The 17,821-nt window shown below is 36.4% G+C and overlaps 1 protein-coding gene across 1 annotated transcript in view; it reads left to right on the top strand.

Moving 5' to 3' along the window:
* The window catches only part of LOC150081652 (long-chain-fatty-acid--CoA ligase 1-like), a 216,281-nt gene that overhangs the window by 176,677 nt on the left and 21,783 nt on the right, over positions 1-17,821 (top strand). Inside the window, exon 17 of the mRNA XM_090379515.1 lies at positions 15,502-15,645. Coding sequence (XP_090235641.1) covers positions 15,502-15,645 — 144 coding nt within the window. The remainder of the gene's footprint in view (positions 1-15,501; positions 15,646-17,821) is intronic.

The following is a 17,821-nucleotide window of genomic DNA, read 5'->3' as shown; positions in this document are numbered from 1 at the left end:
CCTGGAAATTCAATTAATTCCAAGTCATTGATATAGATGTTGAATATAACAGTCAATGATGCTCCCTTAAAATGTAATCTCTCTAGAAGTGTTACTGAGAAATATGACATGTCCTATGTTTGATATAATATGTATAAATATGTCCTATGTTTGATATAATCAGTTTATCAGTTCAGAAGTGGGGCAATAATAATTCGTATGATTTCAAATTTTTTACATCATAATTGATAGTATTGAAAGTTGTAGATAAATCTGAGTACACCACATTGACCAAATTCCCTATCTAGTCCCGTATGCAATGAAGTGCCAGAGGGATATTAGGTTTGTTACAATGGATCTGCCATGGCAAAACCTGTGTAATGCTGTTAATAATGTATGTTTAAAATATGGAATAAGCTTTTATGGATAATGGTGTTCATAATTTTAGCCAAGCTATTCAGCATTTTTACCAGTCTGTAGTTGGTAGCTTCACTTTATGGTCTCTTTTTGTGGATGGGGAATAGGTATGCTGATTTTAGATGTTTGGGATAAATACCTTTCTTTAATGACTTATTAAAAATATGTTAAATGACTTTTTAGTGGCTGCCAGTGCCATTTCCAAAATATGATGGGAATGTCATCAGCTCCCCTGGAATATTCATTATGCAAATGATTGGGGTACTAAGGCACATTATTTGATAATCAAACTTGTGCTGAAATGTGATGCAGTTCATACATTACATAGCGCTTTCCTGACAGTCATTATCGTTACCTAACTTGTTTTTTATGCGTGTTCACACATTCATAAAGCGACTGTTATCTTCACCACACCCATTCATATGTCTGTCTGTGTGCATGAAGCAACCTGGCTCCTAGGCAGAATTTGATGAAATTTTATATTTTGTTCTTTTAGAAAGACTTGTTTTTAGATGTTTGGGATAAATACCTTTCTTTAATGACTTATTAAAAATATGTTAAATGACTTTTTAACATTTGTTTAAGCATCAAATTTTATTAAAATCAGACAACTAGAAATTTGGAAATTTTTTTCATAATGTTTCAAGTTATTTCTATGTAGAAGTGTGTTTCAGATAAAGTGTGTTTCTGTGTAGCCGACAAAATCTCTTTTTTCATACTGTTCTACTTTTGCTGATTTCACCATGCTAATTACCTACCTTTGGATCCTTTCTCAGTGTCTTTTTTTGTAGATGAGTTTTTCATACTTGGACACAGTATTCTAAGTGCAGTCTCACAGGCGCCTCCGTAGCCAGGTGGGAAGGAGCAGCAGTGCGTAGCACACGCTTCGTGATTAGACCGAGGTTCGAGCCCATCACCACCAAATACGGATGATGCGGAAAGGTCAGGGAATAACCACCACATATCCCCGGAGCAATATGGCCTTAGTTGCTAATGCTCCTAAAAACCAAATAACAACAACAACAGCAGTCTTACAATTGCATCATACAGTGAGGTTTATGACCTCCCTATCTCTTCAGGCCATTGTTTGATAAATCTCAACAGCACCATTGCTATTTTGGCTGCCTGTTTACACTGCTCAGAGAACTTCATATCTGCCCATATCATAACTTCCAGATCCTTTTCTTTCACTACTGATTTTAATTTAACCTCACCAAGTGTATAAGTTATTTTTGGGTTGCTATTCTCCGAATATAAGACATCCCATTTTTCTGTATTAAAAATAACTATTTCTCTATTAAAAATAACCATTCCTGAAGGAGCTCTGCTTGGCACTGATCATTAAGGACTCTCCCAGTCTTTACATTGTCTGCAAATTTTGGCATGCATCACACCCTCTATCCCTTTGTTGATGTCAAGAAAATTTATGAAATTATGATATTTATGGAAATTAGAAATAGAGAGCCGAGAACCAATCCTTGGAGGACACCAGTTTTGATGTTTAATTTGATGAAGAATATCCATTAATCACAACCCTCTGCCTTTTGTCCTGCAGCCACCCTGCAATACATGTTAGAATAATTCCAGTAATTCCAACATGTTTTTAAATTCTGTACAGTGGGAACAACTGATGATGCTACCAGCAGCAAATTCTAAATGGGAGCTTCCAACCTTGGAAGCTACAAGGCTTTTCATACCAACTAAGAAATACTGTTCAAGGTTTAGGCCTAAATGGATGTCTAATGAGACTCATGGCAGAGAAGAAAAAATGCATGAGATGCATATAAATTATCAGGAGACATAGAAGCCTATGATAGATATAAGCTAGTCTGTAATCAAGTCACAAAGGAGATTAGGAAAGCAAAGTCACATTACAAGAAATCTTTAGCAAAGGATGCAAAGCAAAAAACAGCAAAGACAGACTTCTTTACTTACATAAATTCTAGAAGGGGATAAATCAGATTGGTCCACTTGATATCAATGGTTCGACTGTTGATGATACTGCTCAGATAGTTGATAAACTGAATGAGTATTCTGCATCTACATTCACACATGAGGAATTCTGTAGGGAAGTGGAGGCCAGAAGTTTATCAAACTCTAACAGGGAGCTAAATGATTTTGTAATAACTGAGAGGAAAGTAGAGGAGAAATTGTTGAAGTTAAACATAAGAAAGGCACCTGGGATGGATAGGATCATCTAATTATATTAAACGAGACAGCAAAGAAAGTAAGCAAACATAATTATGAGAGCATCCTTGGACTCAGGGGAGGTCCCCACGGACTGGAGATATGCAATTGCATTCCCAATTCACAAAAGGAAATCAAAGGGTGACATGAATAATTACAGACCTATTAGTTTAACTTATGTTCTGGAAAAAATAATAGAATCACTGGTTAAAGAAGCATTGCAGTCATCTAGATAAGACTGCAGTTATAGTTCAGATACAGCATGGGTTTGTTAAGGGAAAGTCTTGTCTGACCAATCTGATTGGATACTATGATGTGGTTACAAAAGAACTGGATGCAAAAAAAAAAATAATTTCAGTATCATATACTTGGATTTCAGGAAGGCTTTTGATACTGTTGCACATAAAAGACTGCTGTACAAACTGGAGTTTCAGCTGTGGATAAAGGAATGGCTGAATGGGAGCAGACAGAGTGGTTATTAATAAACACTGCTCTTTATGGTCTAATGTTATTAGTGGAGGCCCCCAGGGTTCAGTGCTAGGCCCATTGTTGTTTTCTATATTTAATAATGATATTGATGAAGGTATATCAAGCTTTATGTCTCAAATTGCAGATGATACAAAGGTTGTCAGAGTAGTTAATGATAGTTATCAAGGTAAGCCACTGCAACAAGATCTAGAAAAATTAGGCAGGCTGAGAAATGGCAGTTGAAGTTTAACTTTTACAAGTACAAGGTACCACATGTGGACAGCAGTAATCCCAGATTAACGTACTAACTGTGTGATACTCAGATTAGTGGAAAATGAGAAAAAGACCTGAGGGTAATTGTGCTGTCTCTGACCCCATGAAATGTCACAAAACCCCATGAAATGTCAAGAGGTTGCCTTGACATTTCATGGGGTTTTGTCACTGATATAGAGGAATTTTGCAAGCAGCAATAAAGAAGCAATTATACCATTGTACAAGGCAATGTTTATGCCACACCTTGAGTACTGCATACAGGTCTGGAAGCCTCATTTTAGGAAGGATGTAGATTTACTGGAACAGGTGCAGAGATTGACAATAAAATTGGTGAAGGGAACAGAAGGGCAATCTTACCAAGAAGGCTTCAGTTTTGCAAATTACAACATCTGGAGACAAGGCACCTGCAAGTTGATCTGAAGGGTTTAAGCATTTTAATGGATTTTACAAGCTCAGTGCTGATGGCATTCTTTCTCTTGCTCAAACCACACATGAGGGGACATAAATTCAAATCGAGGAAGGATGGTTGCTGAATGGATGTGTGGAAGTTTGCCTTCAGCTGGCAGGTGGTTGACTGTTGGAACAAACTTGCATATGTTTTTGTGAGTGCTGATAGTTTGAATAGATTCTATGAAGAACTAAACAAACCATTGGAGGGGATGTGGGCAGGTTTTATTTTTTTATTTTTTCATAAGCTTGCTTTATTGCATCATTTGCCTCTACTAATACTATTTCTTTGTTATCTAATTGAGGTTTATGCATATAGTTTCATGCTTGTGTCATAAGTTCCATAATTGCTGTTCTGCTACAAATACCATATTCTTGAAAATAATCACATATTTTCAAGGGTCCTTGAGATTGTCACAGACATTCTCTCAGATATGCCAGACAATCTGTACTTGCTACCTGGGAGTCGCTGATGGAACTGATATTCGGGTGACACTCAGGTCCAGTGGACCCAATTTCGGCAAAGTCTGGATGGTCTATGACAGCCAAATCCTCTGCTTGCACCTTCACGATGGTGGGACTGTTAGTAATCCTGGGTATAACCTCCATGCACAAGTACATGGTGGGTGACCACCCAGGTGTGAACCAACGTAAGCAAGGGTCGAGGTGTGGTGTCCACACCACATGGAGGAATGCAAGCCCTCTATGTTACTAGGCATTACTAGGTGGTAGATGACTTTCATCAACCGGTGCAATACCACCACTTTGCTTATTGGAGGCTTGAAGTGGTGGAACCCATGTTTAGTCTCTAGAGCTAAGTTCCGGTCAACCCTTCCCTATCTCTTCCATCATGCAGTATGATTGATGACTTTTGAGGTTATGATGAACATCTGGCGAGATTCAATATTCCTTACATTTCGAGGGTACAGCTCTACAACGGTTTTCGCAGGCCGGCTGCTAGTTGGTACACTGGACCTTACCTATTGGTAACTCTCTAGGAGGCTTCCGGATCAGCTAGTGTATAATCTTGCTACCTCTACTCTGTCAGATAGTGACTGGATGAAGTCCAAGTTGTGTGTATCCGGGGAGCATTGTCGAGGCCACGTTATGTCAAGGATCTGGGTATATTCTTACCATGTGTACCCCATATCCAAAAATTTCATACAGCATTTCCCACCCACTTTTTCTTACTATTGAATACACCATGAATTGTCAAACTAATAGAGCAAGCTTATCTACGAAAAGATCTAAACCTCCCAAGCATTTCCTAATTCATTTCACAAAATATACGTGGTCTCAATTCTAATCTCAACGATGTCCATTTCCACTTGCAGTCTGCCAAACCCCATGTACTTTTTCTGACAGAATCTCAGTTATCGGTTGATTCAACTACTGCTCATCTCAGATGCCAAAATTATTCACTGTATGATTCCTTTCGCTTCAAAGGTGGTACTTGTGCATATGTCCGTTCTGATATTCCCTGTCTCTGACAGGGAATATCAGAACGGACGATTTGGAATCTCCTCTCTCTAATCTTCTCTGGCTTAAAATCTCTCTACCTCATTGTGTCAAATTCATCTATTGTCTCTACCATTCTCCCAACTCCACTAATCACTTTGAGCTCTTTGACTTCCTCTCTTTGCAACTTGACTTTCTTCAGTCCAACTTTCCTAACAGTGAGGTAATTTTCCTTGGTGATTTTAATGTTCACAACTCCAGCTGGCTTCCGTTTTCTAGTCACACCGACCCAGCTAGTCGAGATGGTGAAGCTTTTGCGATTGTTTTAAATGAACAATCTGACCTTGCACAGATTGTTCATTTACCTACAAGAATACCAGACAGTCCTAATCATACAGCCAATACGCTTGATCTTTTTCTCACAAACAACCCTTCTAAGTACACAGTCGAAGTGAGAGGTCCTTTAGGCACTTCAGATCACAACTTGGTGATTGTCTCTTCTCCAATGGAACCTTTATCTCATGGCTGTTCCCAACCTCGTGTTGTTTGGCATTACAAGAATGCAAAATGAGATGACCTGCGGGACTTCTTTTCTTCTTTTCCTTGGTCGGATTACTGTTTCAAAACTTCTGATGTCAACGTTTGTTCAGATCGTGTCAGTGAAATTATTCTTGCAGGAATGGAATCTTTTATCCTACGCTCCACTTTAAAATCTCGTCCTTTATCTAAAACTTGGTTTTCCAGTAAATGTACTAAGGCTGTTCAAGAGAAGAATGTTGCATATCGTAATTGGCTTGTTTCTAATTCTCCAGTTTCATTTTCTGCTTACACCAAAGCTCGGAACAATTGTAAAGCAATTATTAATCAGTCCAAACTAGAGTTTGAACAGGCTAAGAGTAGAAAACTTGCCTCTTGCCCTAATGGTAACCGAGAATTCTGGTCTCTTGCCAAAGCTATTGTCCGCAACTTTTGCCCATCTCTGCTCCCACCTCTCTCCAAACCAGATGGTTCTGTTGTCACTTCAGCCAAGGATAAAGCTGACCTGCTATCATATCATTTTTCTTCCAACTCATGTATTAATGATCTTGGTAAAACACCTCCCACCATTCCCAACACACTCCATTCAATGCCTCCTGTGGTCTTCCGTCAAAAGGATGTCAGAAGGATTTTGACGAATCTTGATGCTAAGAAAGCTCCAAGTCCCAATGGTTTTTCTCCACTTGTTCTCAAAACCTGTGCTCCTGAGCTTACTCCTATTCTTTGCCGCCTTTTTTCACTTTCTTATTCCAAAGGTTTTTTTCCTTCTGTTTGGAAATTTGCTCATATTCAGCAAGTTACTAAAAAGGGTGTCAAATCCCTCCAATTCAGTTATCGCCCCATTGCAATTACTTTTACTCTTTCTAAAGTAATGGAGAAATCAATTAACCGCCAACTCTTAAACTACCTAGAAACCTTCCGTCTGATCAACGATTGCCAGTATGGATTCCGTCAGTATCGATCCACTGGTGATATTCTGGCCTATGTTACCCATTTATGGACTAATTCAATGGAAAGGTTCGGTGAAACATAAGTATTTGCTCTCTAAACATCTGACATCTCAAAGGCTTTCGATCGCGTTTGGCATAAAAGTCTTCTAAACAAGCTTCCATCTTATGGTTTTCCAACTGTTTTTAGTAATTGGTTATCCAGTTTTCTCTCTGAGTGCTCACTGAAGGTGAGCAATCAGAGAGAAATTAGATGGCTCTCTGTCTTCTAACTTCTCCACTAATGCTGGTGTACCCTAAGGTTCAGTTCTTTCCCCCACACTTTTCCTCTTGTATATTAATGACCTTCTTCCATTGACTGGAAATCCTATCCATAGTTTTGCCGATGATAGCACACTGCATTCCACTTTCCATTTTGAGAAACCCCGCCCAATCAGCTTCAACTTCTTGAAAATCTGCTACCAATTCCTTAAATGCCGATCTTCAGGTAATTCTCCAGTGGGGCAAAGACAACTTAGTTGATTTCAACACTTCTAAACTCAGTCTTGTCTTATATCTCGCAAAAAGGATTCTTCTGCTCCTATGCTTATCTTTAGTGACACTCCGATTTCTAGGCAAAATGATATATCTCTTTTGGGGATTACCCTGACTTCTAATCTCTCTTGGCACAAGCACATTACAAATATTGCTTCCTCTGCATCTGAAAAACTTGGTTTTCTCTTTCGCTCTCGGCGTTTACTTTTCTTCCAAACAGCTGCTCACTCTGTATAAATCAGAAATCCGCCCTGCCATGGAATATTGTTTCCACATCTGGGGTGGTGCCCCCAAAACCTCTCTCAGGCTTCTTGATTTCATTCAGAAGAGGGCAGTTAAGTTAATTAATGATTCATCTCTAACAGAGTCTCTCCACTCGCTGTCTCATAGACGTACTGTTTCTGCTGCATGCCTCTTCTACAGATACTTCCATGGGCACTGTTCTTCTGAATTGGCTTCTATAATTCCCGTTCTCTCTTTCAAAACAGTCCGAACACATGCCGCCACCAGCCAACATCCATTTACTGTCCAACTTCAAACCCACAGAACCAACTTTTCATCTTCCTCGTTTATTCATTCAACTGCCGTTTTCTGGAACAACCTTCCTTCATACGTATTTCCTGAAAATTACAGTCTACAGAAGTTCAAGTCCAGTGTTAACAAATATCTTCTTTCATCTTCTCAACCCCAACCCAAGCATGGTACTAAGTACTATAGGTTCTAGTACCTCTCGTGTTTGGGGTTTACATAAACAAAAAAAAAAAAAAATATGTTTGATATATCAAATGGCCATGCATGATGGAAAGTTTGGCCAGACAACCTTGCTAGAATTTGAAAAGATATACTATTGAAGTGCTTATTTACATTACAGAGCGTGGAACCAGTAAATAGGTATGAAGCAAAAAATCAATTTCATATATCTGTACTCTTAAAAATGTCTTTAGTTCTGTTAGCTAGAAACTCTTTAACTATATATATTCACATAAATAAATCTTTATTGTATGGTAATATTACTGACCACATTCAGCTCACCATCATTATCATCCTATTTCAATCCACTGCAGGATGAAGGCCTCCACCAACTTTCCAGTTCCAGCTCCATTGTTGTCTTCCTGGTTTCCTTTTGGGTACCATTCTGTTATTTTCTTAGTCCATCTGTCTTCATGTCTTCAAGCTATGCATCCTGTCCAAGTCCATTTCATTTCTTTAGTTTTGATAAGAATGTCCTTTACTTGAATTTGCTGCTTAGTCCATGTGTTTCTCTTCTTATCCAATAGTCTGATTCCTAATATAATTTGTTCCATTCTTCTCTGTGTAGTTTTCAGCTTTTCTTTCCTTCTTTTGGTGAGTGCCCAAGTTTCACTTCCAAAAGTCCTGGTGGGTTGTATACATTGGTTCATTATTTTACTTTTCAGAGAAATTGGGATGTTGCTCCTCAGTATGTGTCTATATTTCCTATGCATCCATCTGAAATTTATTCTTCTCTTGACTTCCAGACATTTATTATTATTAGAGTTAATTTAATAATGTCCAAGATAAGTATATGAATCCACCTTTTCAATTTCTGCACCTTCCATGATTATATCCCTTCCTGTGGCATACTTGAAAATAATCATCATTACTTTTGTTTTTTATTTTACTTTTCAGAGAAATTGGGATGTTGCTCCTCAGTATGTGTCTATATTTCCTGAATGCTATCCATCTGAAATTTATTCTTCTCTTGACTTCCAGACATTTATTATAATTACAGTTAATTTAATAATGTCCAAGATAAGTATATGAATCCATCTTTTCAATTTCTGCACCTTCCATGATTATATCCCTTCCTGTGGCATACTTGAAAATAATCATCATTACTTTTGTTTTAACCATATTCATCTTTAGTCTGAAATCCTTATTAACTCTGTTTAACTGATTAAGATTTTCCTCTAATTCTTCGGAACCATGGCTTATGATCATAGTCTCATCTGCAAATGGTTTAGGTACTCTCCATTCACATTGGCTCCTTTCTGTGACCAGTCCAATCTTCTGAAAGCTTCTTCAAGAGTAGCAATAAACAACTTCAGAGATATTGTGTCTCATTGTCAAACTCCTGTCTCAGTTTTAAAATTGCTACTATCTTTGTCTAGTCTAGGGATTCTCAATAGGGGTGATATCGCTTCCAAAGGGGCAAAAATTGGTTTTTGGGGGTGAAAAAATCATGGGTATTACAATGTTTTGTGGCCCTCCAATGTTCAGCCCCCACCCGATGACGTCTATTCCTTAATATTAAATTGCTCTCATTGGGTTTTCTTTTCCCCTGAGACAACTGATTTTTAACATATAGGTATATTATATTAGGAGTCAGAGAGAAATTTTGATAAAAGGAAGATGGTGGACATGATTTTATTCAACCACCATTGCTTTTCATAGGCATTAAATGCTTAAGTGCTGTCAGAGGTAATGTCTCCTGAAATCCTTGGGGTTTGTGCCTTTCTGACAGCTTGCGACCTTGATGGTGGCATGGTTTATTTATTTATTCTTTTGTTTCATTGGTCAATATATGAGGCATGGAAGGGATGAGGAAATTTTTTGGTCTATTGTTTCTACTTTCTGAGTAAAATAATTACATTACTAGGTTAATTTACACTGGTTTTTATTTTTGCTGTCTGCCAGGTTTGAGCAACCTGGGAGCTGGATTGCTGGCACCCATGGGTGGAAGACATAAAGGTTTTATAGCCCACCTAAAGGAAGTATGCCTGGAAGTTCTTGCAATACACTGCATTGTGCACCGGCATCATCTGGTTGCAAAAAATATTAGTCCAGTTCTTTATCAGTCTCTCAGTATAATTATTAAAACAGTCAATAAAATAAAGTCACATAGCAAATATGATTGGCTTTTCAGAAAATTTTGTGTTGATAATGAACGGTATGCGAGGCTTCTTTTACATATAGAAGTCAGATAGCTTTCTAAACGAAACTATCTAATAAGATTTGTAAATCATTTTGATATGATAATTAGTTTTTTTAGAAAGTGAAGGGGAGACAGATTTAGCAAAGCAGATCAGCAAACAGAAAAATAACATATAGTATATGGCTTGGATTTTTCTAAAACTTAATAAAGTATCACTTCAACTTCAAGGAAAATTATTACGGTGATAGACTGAAAACGTGTATTAAAAGCCTTCACTGAAAAACTGGAAACTTCACTTGAAATAATTAATGAGAAAACAATTTCATGGTATGCTAGAATTAGCTGAAATCAATGAATCTCCCACCGAGAATGGTCTTAAGAATTATTCACATCATTTGTGTTCTTTAAAAGGTGAAATGAAAAATAGATTTTCAGTTTTATTTTCTGTTGAAGTGAAGCCATGGATGTTAGATCCAATTGGATGCGATGCCGAGTCTGCTAGTGAAGATATTGTGGAGAGTTGTGGAGATCAAAAACAACTAAACTTCTTTATTCAACAATGTGGTCTGAAATAGCCAAAGTACTTCTTTGTTTTCCAATGTCTTTTATGGTTGAAAGTGGTTTTAGTTCAGCAAATAAAATATTAACAAAGGAAAGAAAAAGAATTGATATATGTTCAAGAAGAAGCATTAGCATTAGAAGAGGCATTTGATGCAAGAAAGCAAGCTTATGCAGCATCAGCCAAAAAATAAAAATAAATAAATAAATAAATAAATAAAAATAACCACTTCCACTTCACCCCTCTGTTCATTCGAAATACCTGTCCAGCTGAGCCTTAAACTTATTTAGGCTATCAACTTCCGCGACAAGGGATGGAAGTCTGTTCCACCAACCAACCACCCGCTGGCTAAAGGCAAATTTCTGCACGTCTATCCTATATCTGTCTTTCCTCAATTTGAATTTATGCCCTCTCAGGTGATTATTCTGAGCAAGAGGGAGAATCCCATCAGCATTGAGCATGCTCAAACCATTCAAGGCTTTATACACCTCTATCAGATCACCTTGCTGGTGCCTAGTCTCCAGACACTGTAATTTGCAAAACTTAAGCCTTTCTTCGTAAGAGCACCCCTTTGTTCCATTCACTACTCTTGTTGCCCTTCTATGTACTCGTTCCAGCAGCTCTACATCCTTCTTGAAATGAGGCCTCCAGGCCTGTATACAGTACTCTAGGTGTGGTCTGACCATTGCCTTATACAAGGGAATAATCACCTCCTTATCCCTGCTAGAAAAATTCCTATATATCATTGACAATACACCATGAGCTACTCTTGCAGTCCGTCTGCACTGCTCAGAGAACTTCATATCTGCCTGCAACCACCCCCAGGTCCTTTTCATTCTCTACCACTGTCAGTGTAGTACCACAGAGTTTATACATTGCTCTGGGGTTGCTGTTTCCCATATGTAGTACTTTACATTTGTCAATGTTAAACTTCATTTGCCACCTCTCAGCCCATCTGCTCAACCTTTCCAGATCCTGTTGCAGCAGCATAGTGTCAGTAGTGTCCTTGACAACCCTGCCAACCTTCGTATTGTCTGCAAACTTGGACATTAAGCTTGATATACCATCATCAATATCATTTATAAATACAGAAAACAATAATGGACCCAATACCGAACCCTGAGGGACTCCACTAATAACATTAGTCCACGATGAGCAGTGTCCATTGATTACCACTCTCTGTCTTCTCTCCCTCAACCACCCCTTTATCCATAGCAGCAATTTGCCTCCAATGCCACACTGCTCCATTTGTGCAGCAGTTTTAGAATTAAACTTACTAATATCATACCGAACATTGAACTTTTAGCTAAGAAGCATCAGGCTCAGGGACCCCATTGAATCTAATGTATTAAAATTTCATAGGGGTGATTAGGAAAAAAATTGTCTAAAAAAGCTCTTTAGGCAGCGATAATTAAATAAAGGTTGAGAAACACTGGTCTAGTCCAATAAAAGAGGTAGCATTCTCATATATTTTCTTTAAAATCCTAATGTATGGGATGTCTGTCCAGTCTTTCCAGTGCCAAAACATTGCCTTATGCTTCATGGAGTGAAATGTTTTTTCATAATCAACACATGCTAGGCATATTAGCATTTTATATTAATTTGCTTTCTCCGTTAGTTGTGATATTACGTGAAGGTTATCCATAGTTGAGAATTCTGTTCTAAAGCCAGCTTGCTCTTTTGGTTGATTCTCATCAAGTATTCTTTCTAATCTGTTAGTAATGACCCCCGTGAACAACTTGTAGATGTGGGACAAGCTAATTGGTCTATAATTTTCAATTTATGATTTATCCTTTCTTATGCAGAAAAATTATGATTGCGTTACTCCATTCCTTAGGTGTGACACCTTTCTTAATGTATTTTGTGAAGAGTCTTGCCAGTTTCTGTGTCTTGTCTCTTCCTCCTAATTTTAACAACTCTACAGTAACTCCATCTTCACCTACCTGGGGCTTTTTGATTCTTCATTTTCTTCAGTGCCTATTCATTTGCAATCATCTTCATGTTCTACCTCATCAGGAAGGATATGAATTTGTTAAGGGGAAGATCTTGTTCAACCAAACTGATTAGCTACTATGAAGTAGTCACAAAATAAAAATTATTTTGACATCATATACATAGATTTGATAAAGTTTTTGATACTGTTCCACATGAATGACCATTGAAGATATTGGAGCTGTGTGGTGTTCAGCCCACCACAATTACAGTACTTAATTAGCCAGGAGTTAAAGATGAAGTTCAACACAAATGTATAGCTTTAAAACCATTAAGTGCAGTTCCAAACATTTTTTTTATGAATGCATACAGTATAAATTGCACAGTTCTAAGTGCAATACATGCCACTTATTGCGATCATGAATAATGCGATCATTCATTCATTTAATGTTATCACTTTTATGAAGTCCTGAACAGATGTATACTGATACATAGAAAAATTTATGTTTATTGTAATCATTGCTGTTATCACCTTTTTGCCTTATCATGGTTTTTTTCAGTGGAAGTGGAATTAATCAAGAAGTTACATAACATCTTGATTAATTCTTGAACTCCATTTCATTACTCTGTGAAAGATAGTATGTACATTGTCTTTATGCCTACTAACTTGACTGTTTTACAGTAGAGCATTAACCCTTTTCTAATTCTTGATTTCAGTATATTTTTTATTTGTTTTTAATTTCCAGAAACATTATGAGAGTTTCATTTTTATTGATAACTTCTCAAAGGAATAGTGGACAATCAAATTAAACCCTTTGTGTACACATTTCTGCACTACATGAATAAACAGTGCTGAACAGCTGCATTTTTGTTTCACTGGTTATTGTTATCAATTAAGCTGAGTCCTGAAGTGATCACATTAAGTGGTGTCCACTGTATTTCTTAAAAAAGTTGCCATGGTGAATTGATTTTAAATTCACATTAAATCACAATGCCTAAGAATATAGTTTATTCTTAGGCACTTCAGATAGATATTGTTGCATGTATGTAACAATATTTATCTGAAACTCATGTAAACTAAGGGATACATTTATGAAAACAAAAGAGGTAAGTGAACCTTTATTCAACCTTGGATTCAGAGGAGGTCTCCCAGACAAGAGATGTGCAAATATCACTCCTATCCTCAAAGAGGGGTCAAAGGGTGAAGTGAATAATTACAGACCTGTAAGCTTTACTTCTGTACTGGGGAAAATAATGGAGTCAGTGGTTAAAGAAATAATTCTCAGGAATACAGTTATATGGCAATCATAGAATGAATTTGTTAAGGGGAAGATCTTGTCCAACCAATCTGATTAGCTACTATGAACTATTCACAAAATAAAAATAATTTTGACATCATATACTGTACATAGATTTGATAAAGTTTTTGATACTGTTCCACATGAATTATATGAATGACATGAATGAGCATTGAACATATTGGAGCTGTGTGATATTAGGGGTAAGTTAGCGGGTATGGATAAAGGGATGATTTTGTGGCAGTTGACAGTGTGTTTGTATTAATCGCCACTACTCTTCATAGATTAATGTTATTAGTGAACCCCTTACCATTTGCAATATTTATTAATGATTTGATGAACAGATATGAAGTTTAATATCTGAGGTTTCTGATGATAGGAAGGTTGGCTCAGTGTTTAATGACAGGAATCAACATGTTAGTGCAAAACAGAAACCTAGAGGAGATTTGGCAGATGGGCTGAGAAGTCGCAATTGAGGTTTAACATTAATAAATGCAAGGTACTGCATATAGTTAGCAGTAATCCAGAATAGCATACCATTTGGGCGGGCCACACTCGAGGTGGTAAACAAAAAAGATCTAGGGGTAGATATACAGGAATTTTATCAGTAGAGATAAACATGTTATTACCCAATTTTATAAGAAATAGTGCTTAGACTGCATCTTGAGTATGCATACAGCTATGGTAGCTTCATTTTAGTAAAAATGTAGATTTATTGGAATGAGGGAAAAGAACAGCAACAAGGCATTGAAGGAAGCTTGATAGAAGTATTCAATGCTTTAAATAAAGGCTAAAAAGGGGTTTAGGGCTGAAAGCCTCAGACTACGAGAAATTTGTTAAACAAACAAGTTAGTGCAAAGCATCATTTTAGTTTATATAAATCACTGAAGTAGGTGAAACGACATCATTTTTGTTACATTTCTTATTGTGAATGCCTTCACAATTAGTTGCCTGGTATTGCACTAACTTAAATAAGCTTTGCCTTGCCAGTAGAAAAAACTAATGTTAATTATTTAAATGTTAAATATTAAAACATAAGTTCCTCTAATCCTGTATGACTATCTCAAGGTGGAAATTGAAAATTAATTAATATTTTTTAGTCCTAGCTTTCTATCAGTTATTCTCATTAACATTATGTTAATATAATAATACTATTTAGTATAAAAATTAGTATTGGTAAGTGTATATTATGAATAGTAACCAAGGGTTATAGGAATTTTAGATGTAACTAAAATTATCACAATATGTCATAATATGTGTAATTCTACTGATCTTATTGATGAATTGGCCATAAAATGAGAGGGATGGCTCTTAACATATTATTAAATATAATTTTGAATACATTCAAAGCAACAATTCTGATGAAACCACAGATTTTTGAACAAAGTTTAAACCAAACAGAACTTTTGTTCTCTGCTTATATCATTCGGTTATTCTGAATTATAAAATAATGAATGTGTTATCACACTATACAGTTTGTTTACATTATATACCCTAACTTTGTTTATGTTATACAGCATGAAAGTTATTTCAAATCAAATTAATATATATTTTTATTTTCTTCTTCTTAAGAATGGTGCTTTGAGGATAATTGACAGAAAGAAACATATTTTCAAACTGGCCCAAGGGGAGTACATAGCCCCAGAAAAGATAGAAAATATTTATCTTTCAAGTCCATTTGTTTCACAGATTTTTGTTCATGGAGAGAGTTTACAGGTTTGTGAATAAACTTCATAGCTAACACATAATTCTAATTAATCATTAGTAACTTTGGTTATGATTTCAGTTTAAATTTATGCTTTGTTAAATTTAAAGTGAATCATTCCTTAATCTGCATGTCTACCCTCTGATACTGGATTTTCTGGGCACCTCCGTAGCCAGGTGGGCAGGAGCAGCAGTACGTAGCACACGCTTCTTGATTAGACTGGGGTTCAAGCCCATGACCACCAAATACGGAGGATGCAGAAAGGTCAGGGAATGACCACCGCATATCCCCAGAGCAATATGGCCTTAGTTGCTAATGCTCCAAATAACAAACAACAAACAAACTGGATTGTCTGACACACTTTGTTGATAAACAACAAGGTTAAATTATTTAATGAAATAAAAAGCAGTAAGGAAAAATATAAGTTATGTTTCTACAGTCGTGTATTAAATTGTTTTTGTCTTTTAAAAGAAAAATATTTTAATGACCACATGACCAACTCCAATTAGAAAAACATTAAGATCAAACGTTTTTGTTGAGTTTCCCTGACCACTTAAATATTTGCTAGTTAGTGAGACATATGTTTCTCTCTCTCTCTCTCTCTCTCTCTCTCTCTCTCTCTCTCTCTCTCTCTCTCTCTCTCTCTCTCTCTCTCTCTCTCCTGATGGCTCAGATTATCCTCACTAGTCTGCATTAACAGAATATAATAAACTGAAAGTTTCCCATAAACATGTTAGGAGTACCCTGTAACATTGATAAATTCAACAGTAAATTAATGTATTTCTTTGTTGTAATGTTCACTGAATATTCCTTATATTAAAAAAAAATAATAATAAGATTTACATTCACAGCAACAGAAAGATCTTAAATACAGTATATAGTATAGGCGCATTATAGCCAAAGTTGCTTATGCGCCATGAAACCCCCACAACAACAACAACAACAACATTAAATACAGTATACAGCTCTTTAAAACTTTTTTTTTCAACTATTGTTTCTAAGGTAGATAGCCACCTCAGAAATGGTGGGTGAATTACACGTATACACCTTATTTGAAGTATAGCAAAAAGCAAACATTTGAGACTAAGAACCATCCCTCAAATGTCGAGCTGCATCTACTACAGCAGAAGTGAGGGAGGTGCCAACAGCTTATCTTGATCACCTATAGGCATTCCAAAATAGGCTTCATATGCACTATGAAACTTGATGCTACTAGTGCTGCATCTACTACAGCAGAAGTGAGGTGCCCGCAGCTTATCTTGATCACCTATAGGTATTCCAAAATAGGCTTCATATGCACTATGAAACTTGATTCTACTAGTGCTGCAACACATGCTTTGGTTCTATATACTATCCACAAACATGAGTCTGGAAATAGACCATAGAAAATTAAAAAAAAAAAAAACTATTATATAAATACAGTCAGACCTTTATATAATGAAATCAATTGTTCGCTTGAAAAAATCCGTTAAACAGAAATTTTGCTATAAAGAAATATGACCTTTTCAACAGTGAAAAATACTGTAATTCAACATTCAGAAATAAGTGGGAATGAATAAATTTTCCAACTTTAAAAATTATTTCTTAAAATATTTAGTTGTATTTCGTTGTACACTGGATTTTACTGTACATAAAAATTTGAATGTTTAAACAAATGCTCATAAAAATGGTTGCATTTGTTTAAACATTCAAATATATTTTATGGCACATTTTCTTTTCTGAAGGCCTCGATGCAAAGTTCAAATGCTGCAACATTTCATATTTGGAAGGTTCGATATTGTCACTAGTTCTTTGAATACTCTCCAAAATTTTGGAGTCACTCAAATATTCAGCTACTATGATATCATTATCAACTCCAAAATTCGTCAAGAACAATTTCTCCACTGGTCAAACCTTTTGCTTTGAGTTCTTCCCAAGATTGCTCAATAACTCATCCCTCTCATTGCTGTTAATTGGTGCTTTAGCAAAACCTGCTTTTGCAAAACAATTCTTAATCTTTGTTTCTTTCACATCTTGTGACTCCACTTGACTCCAGAACCTATAGGTTGGTTGGTTGGTTTATATTCTCGGTTTAAATTTTTTCAGTATGCACCTTGGGTAGTGAATTTCCAAATTCTTGATAATGCTTTGGTCCATTGGTTGCAGTTTGACGAGGTATTCAGAGGGAAGAAAACAAGCTTCACACTT

The sequence above is a fragment of the Mastigoproctus giganteus genome, chromosome 8, assembly GCF_048544385.1.
Source record: "Mastigoproctus giganteus isolate SK-2022 chromosome 8, ASM4854438v1, whole genome shotgun sequence".
NCBI lineage: Eukaryota > Metazoa > Arthropoda > Arachnida > Uropygi > Thelyphonidae > Mastigoproctus > Mastigoproctus giganteus.
The sequence above is the reverse complement of the archived record's forward strand: the minus strand, read 5'-3'. Positions and strand labels throughout refer to the sequence as shown.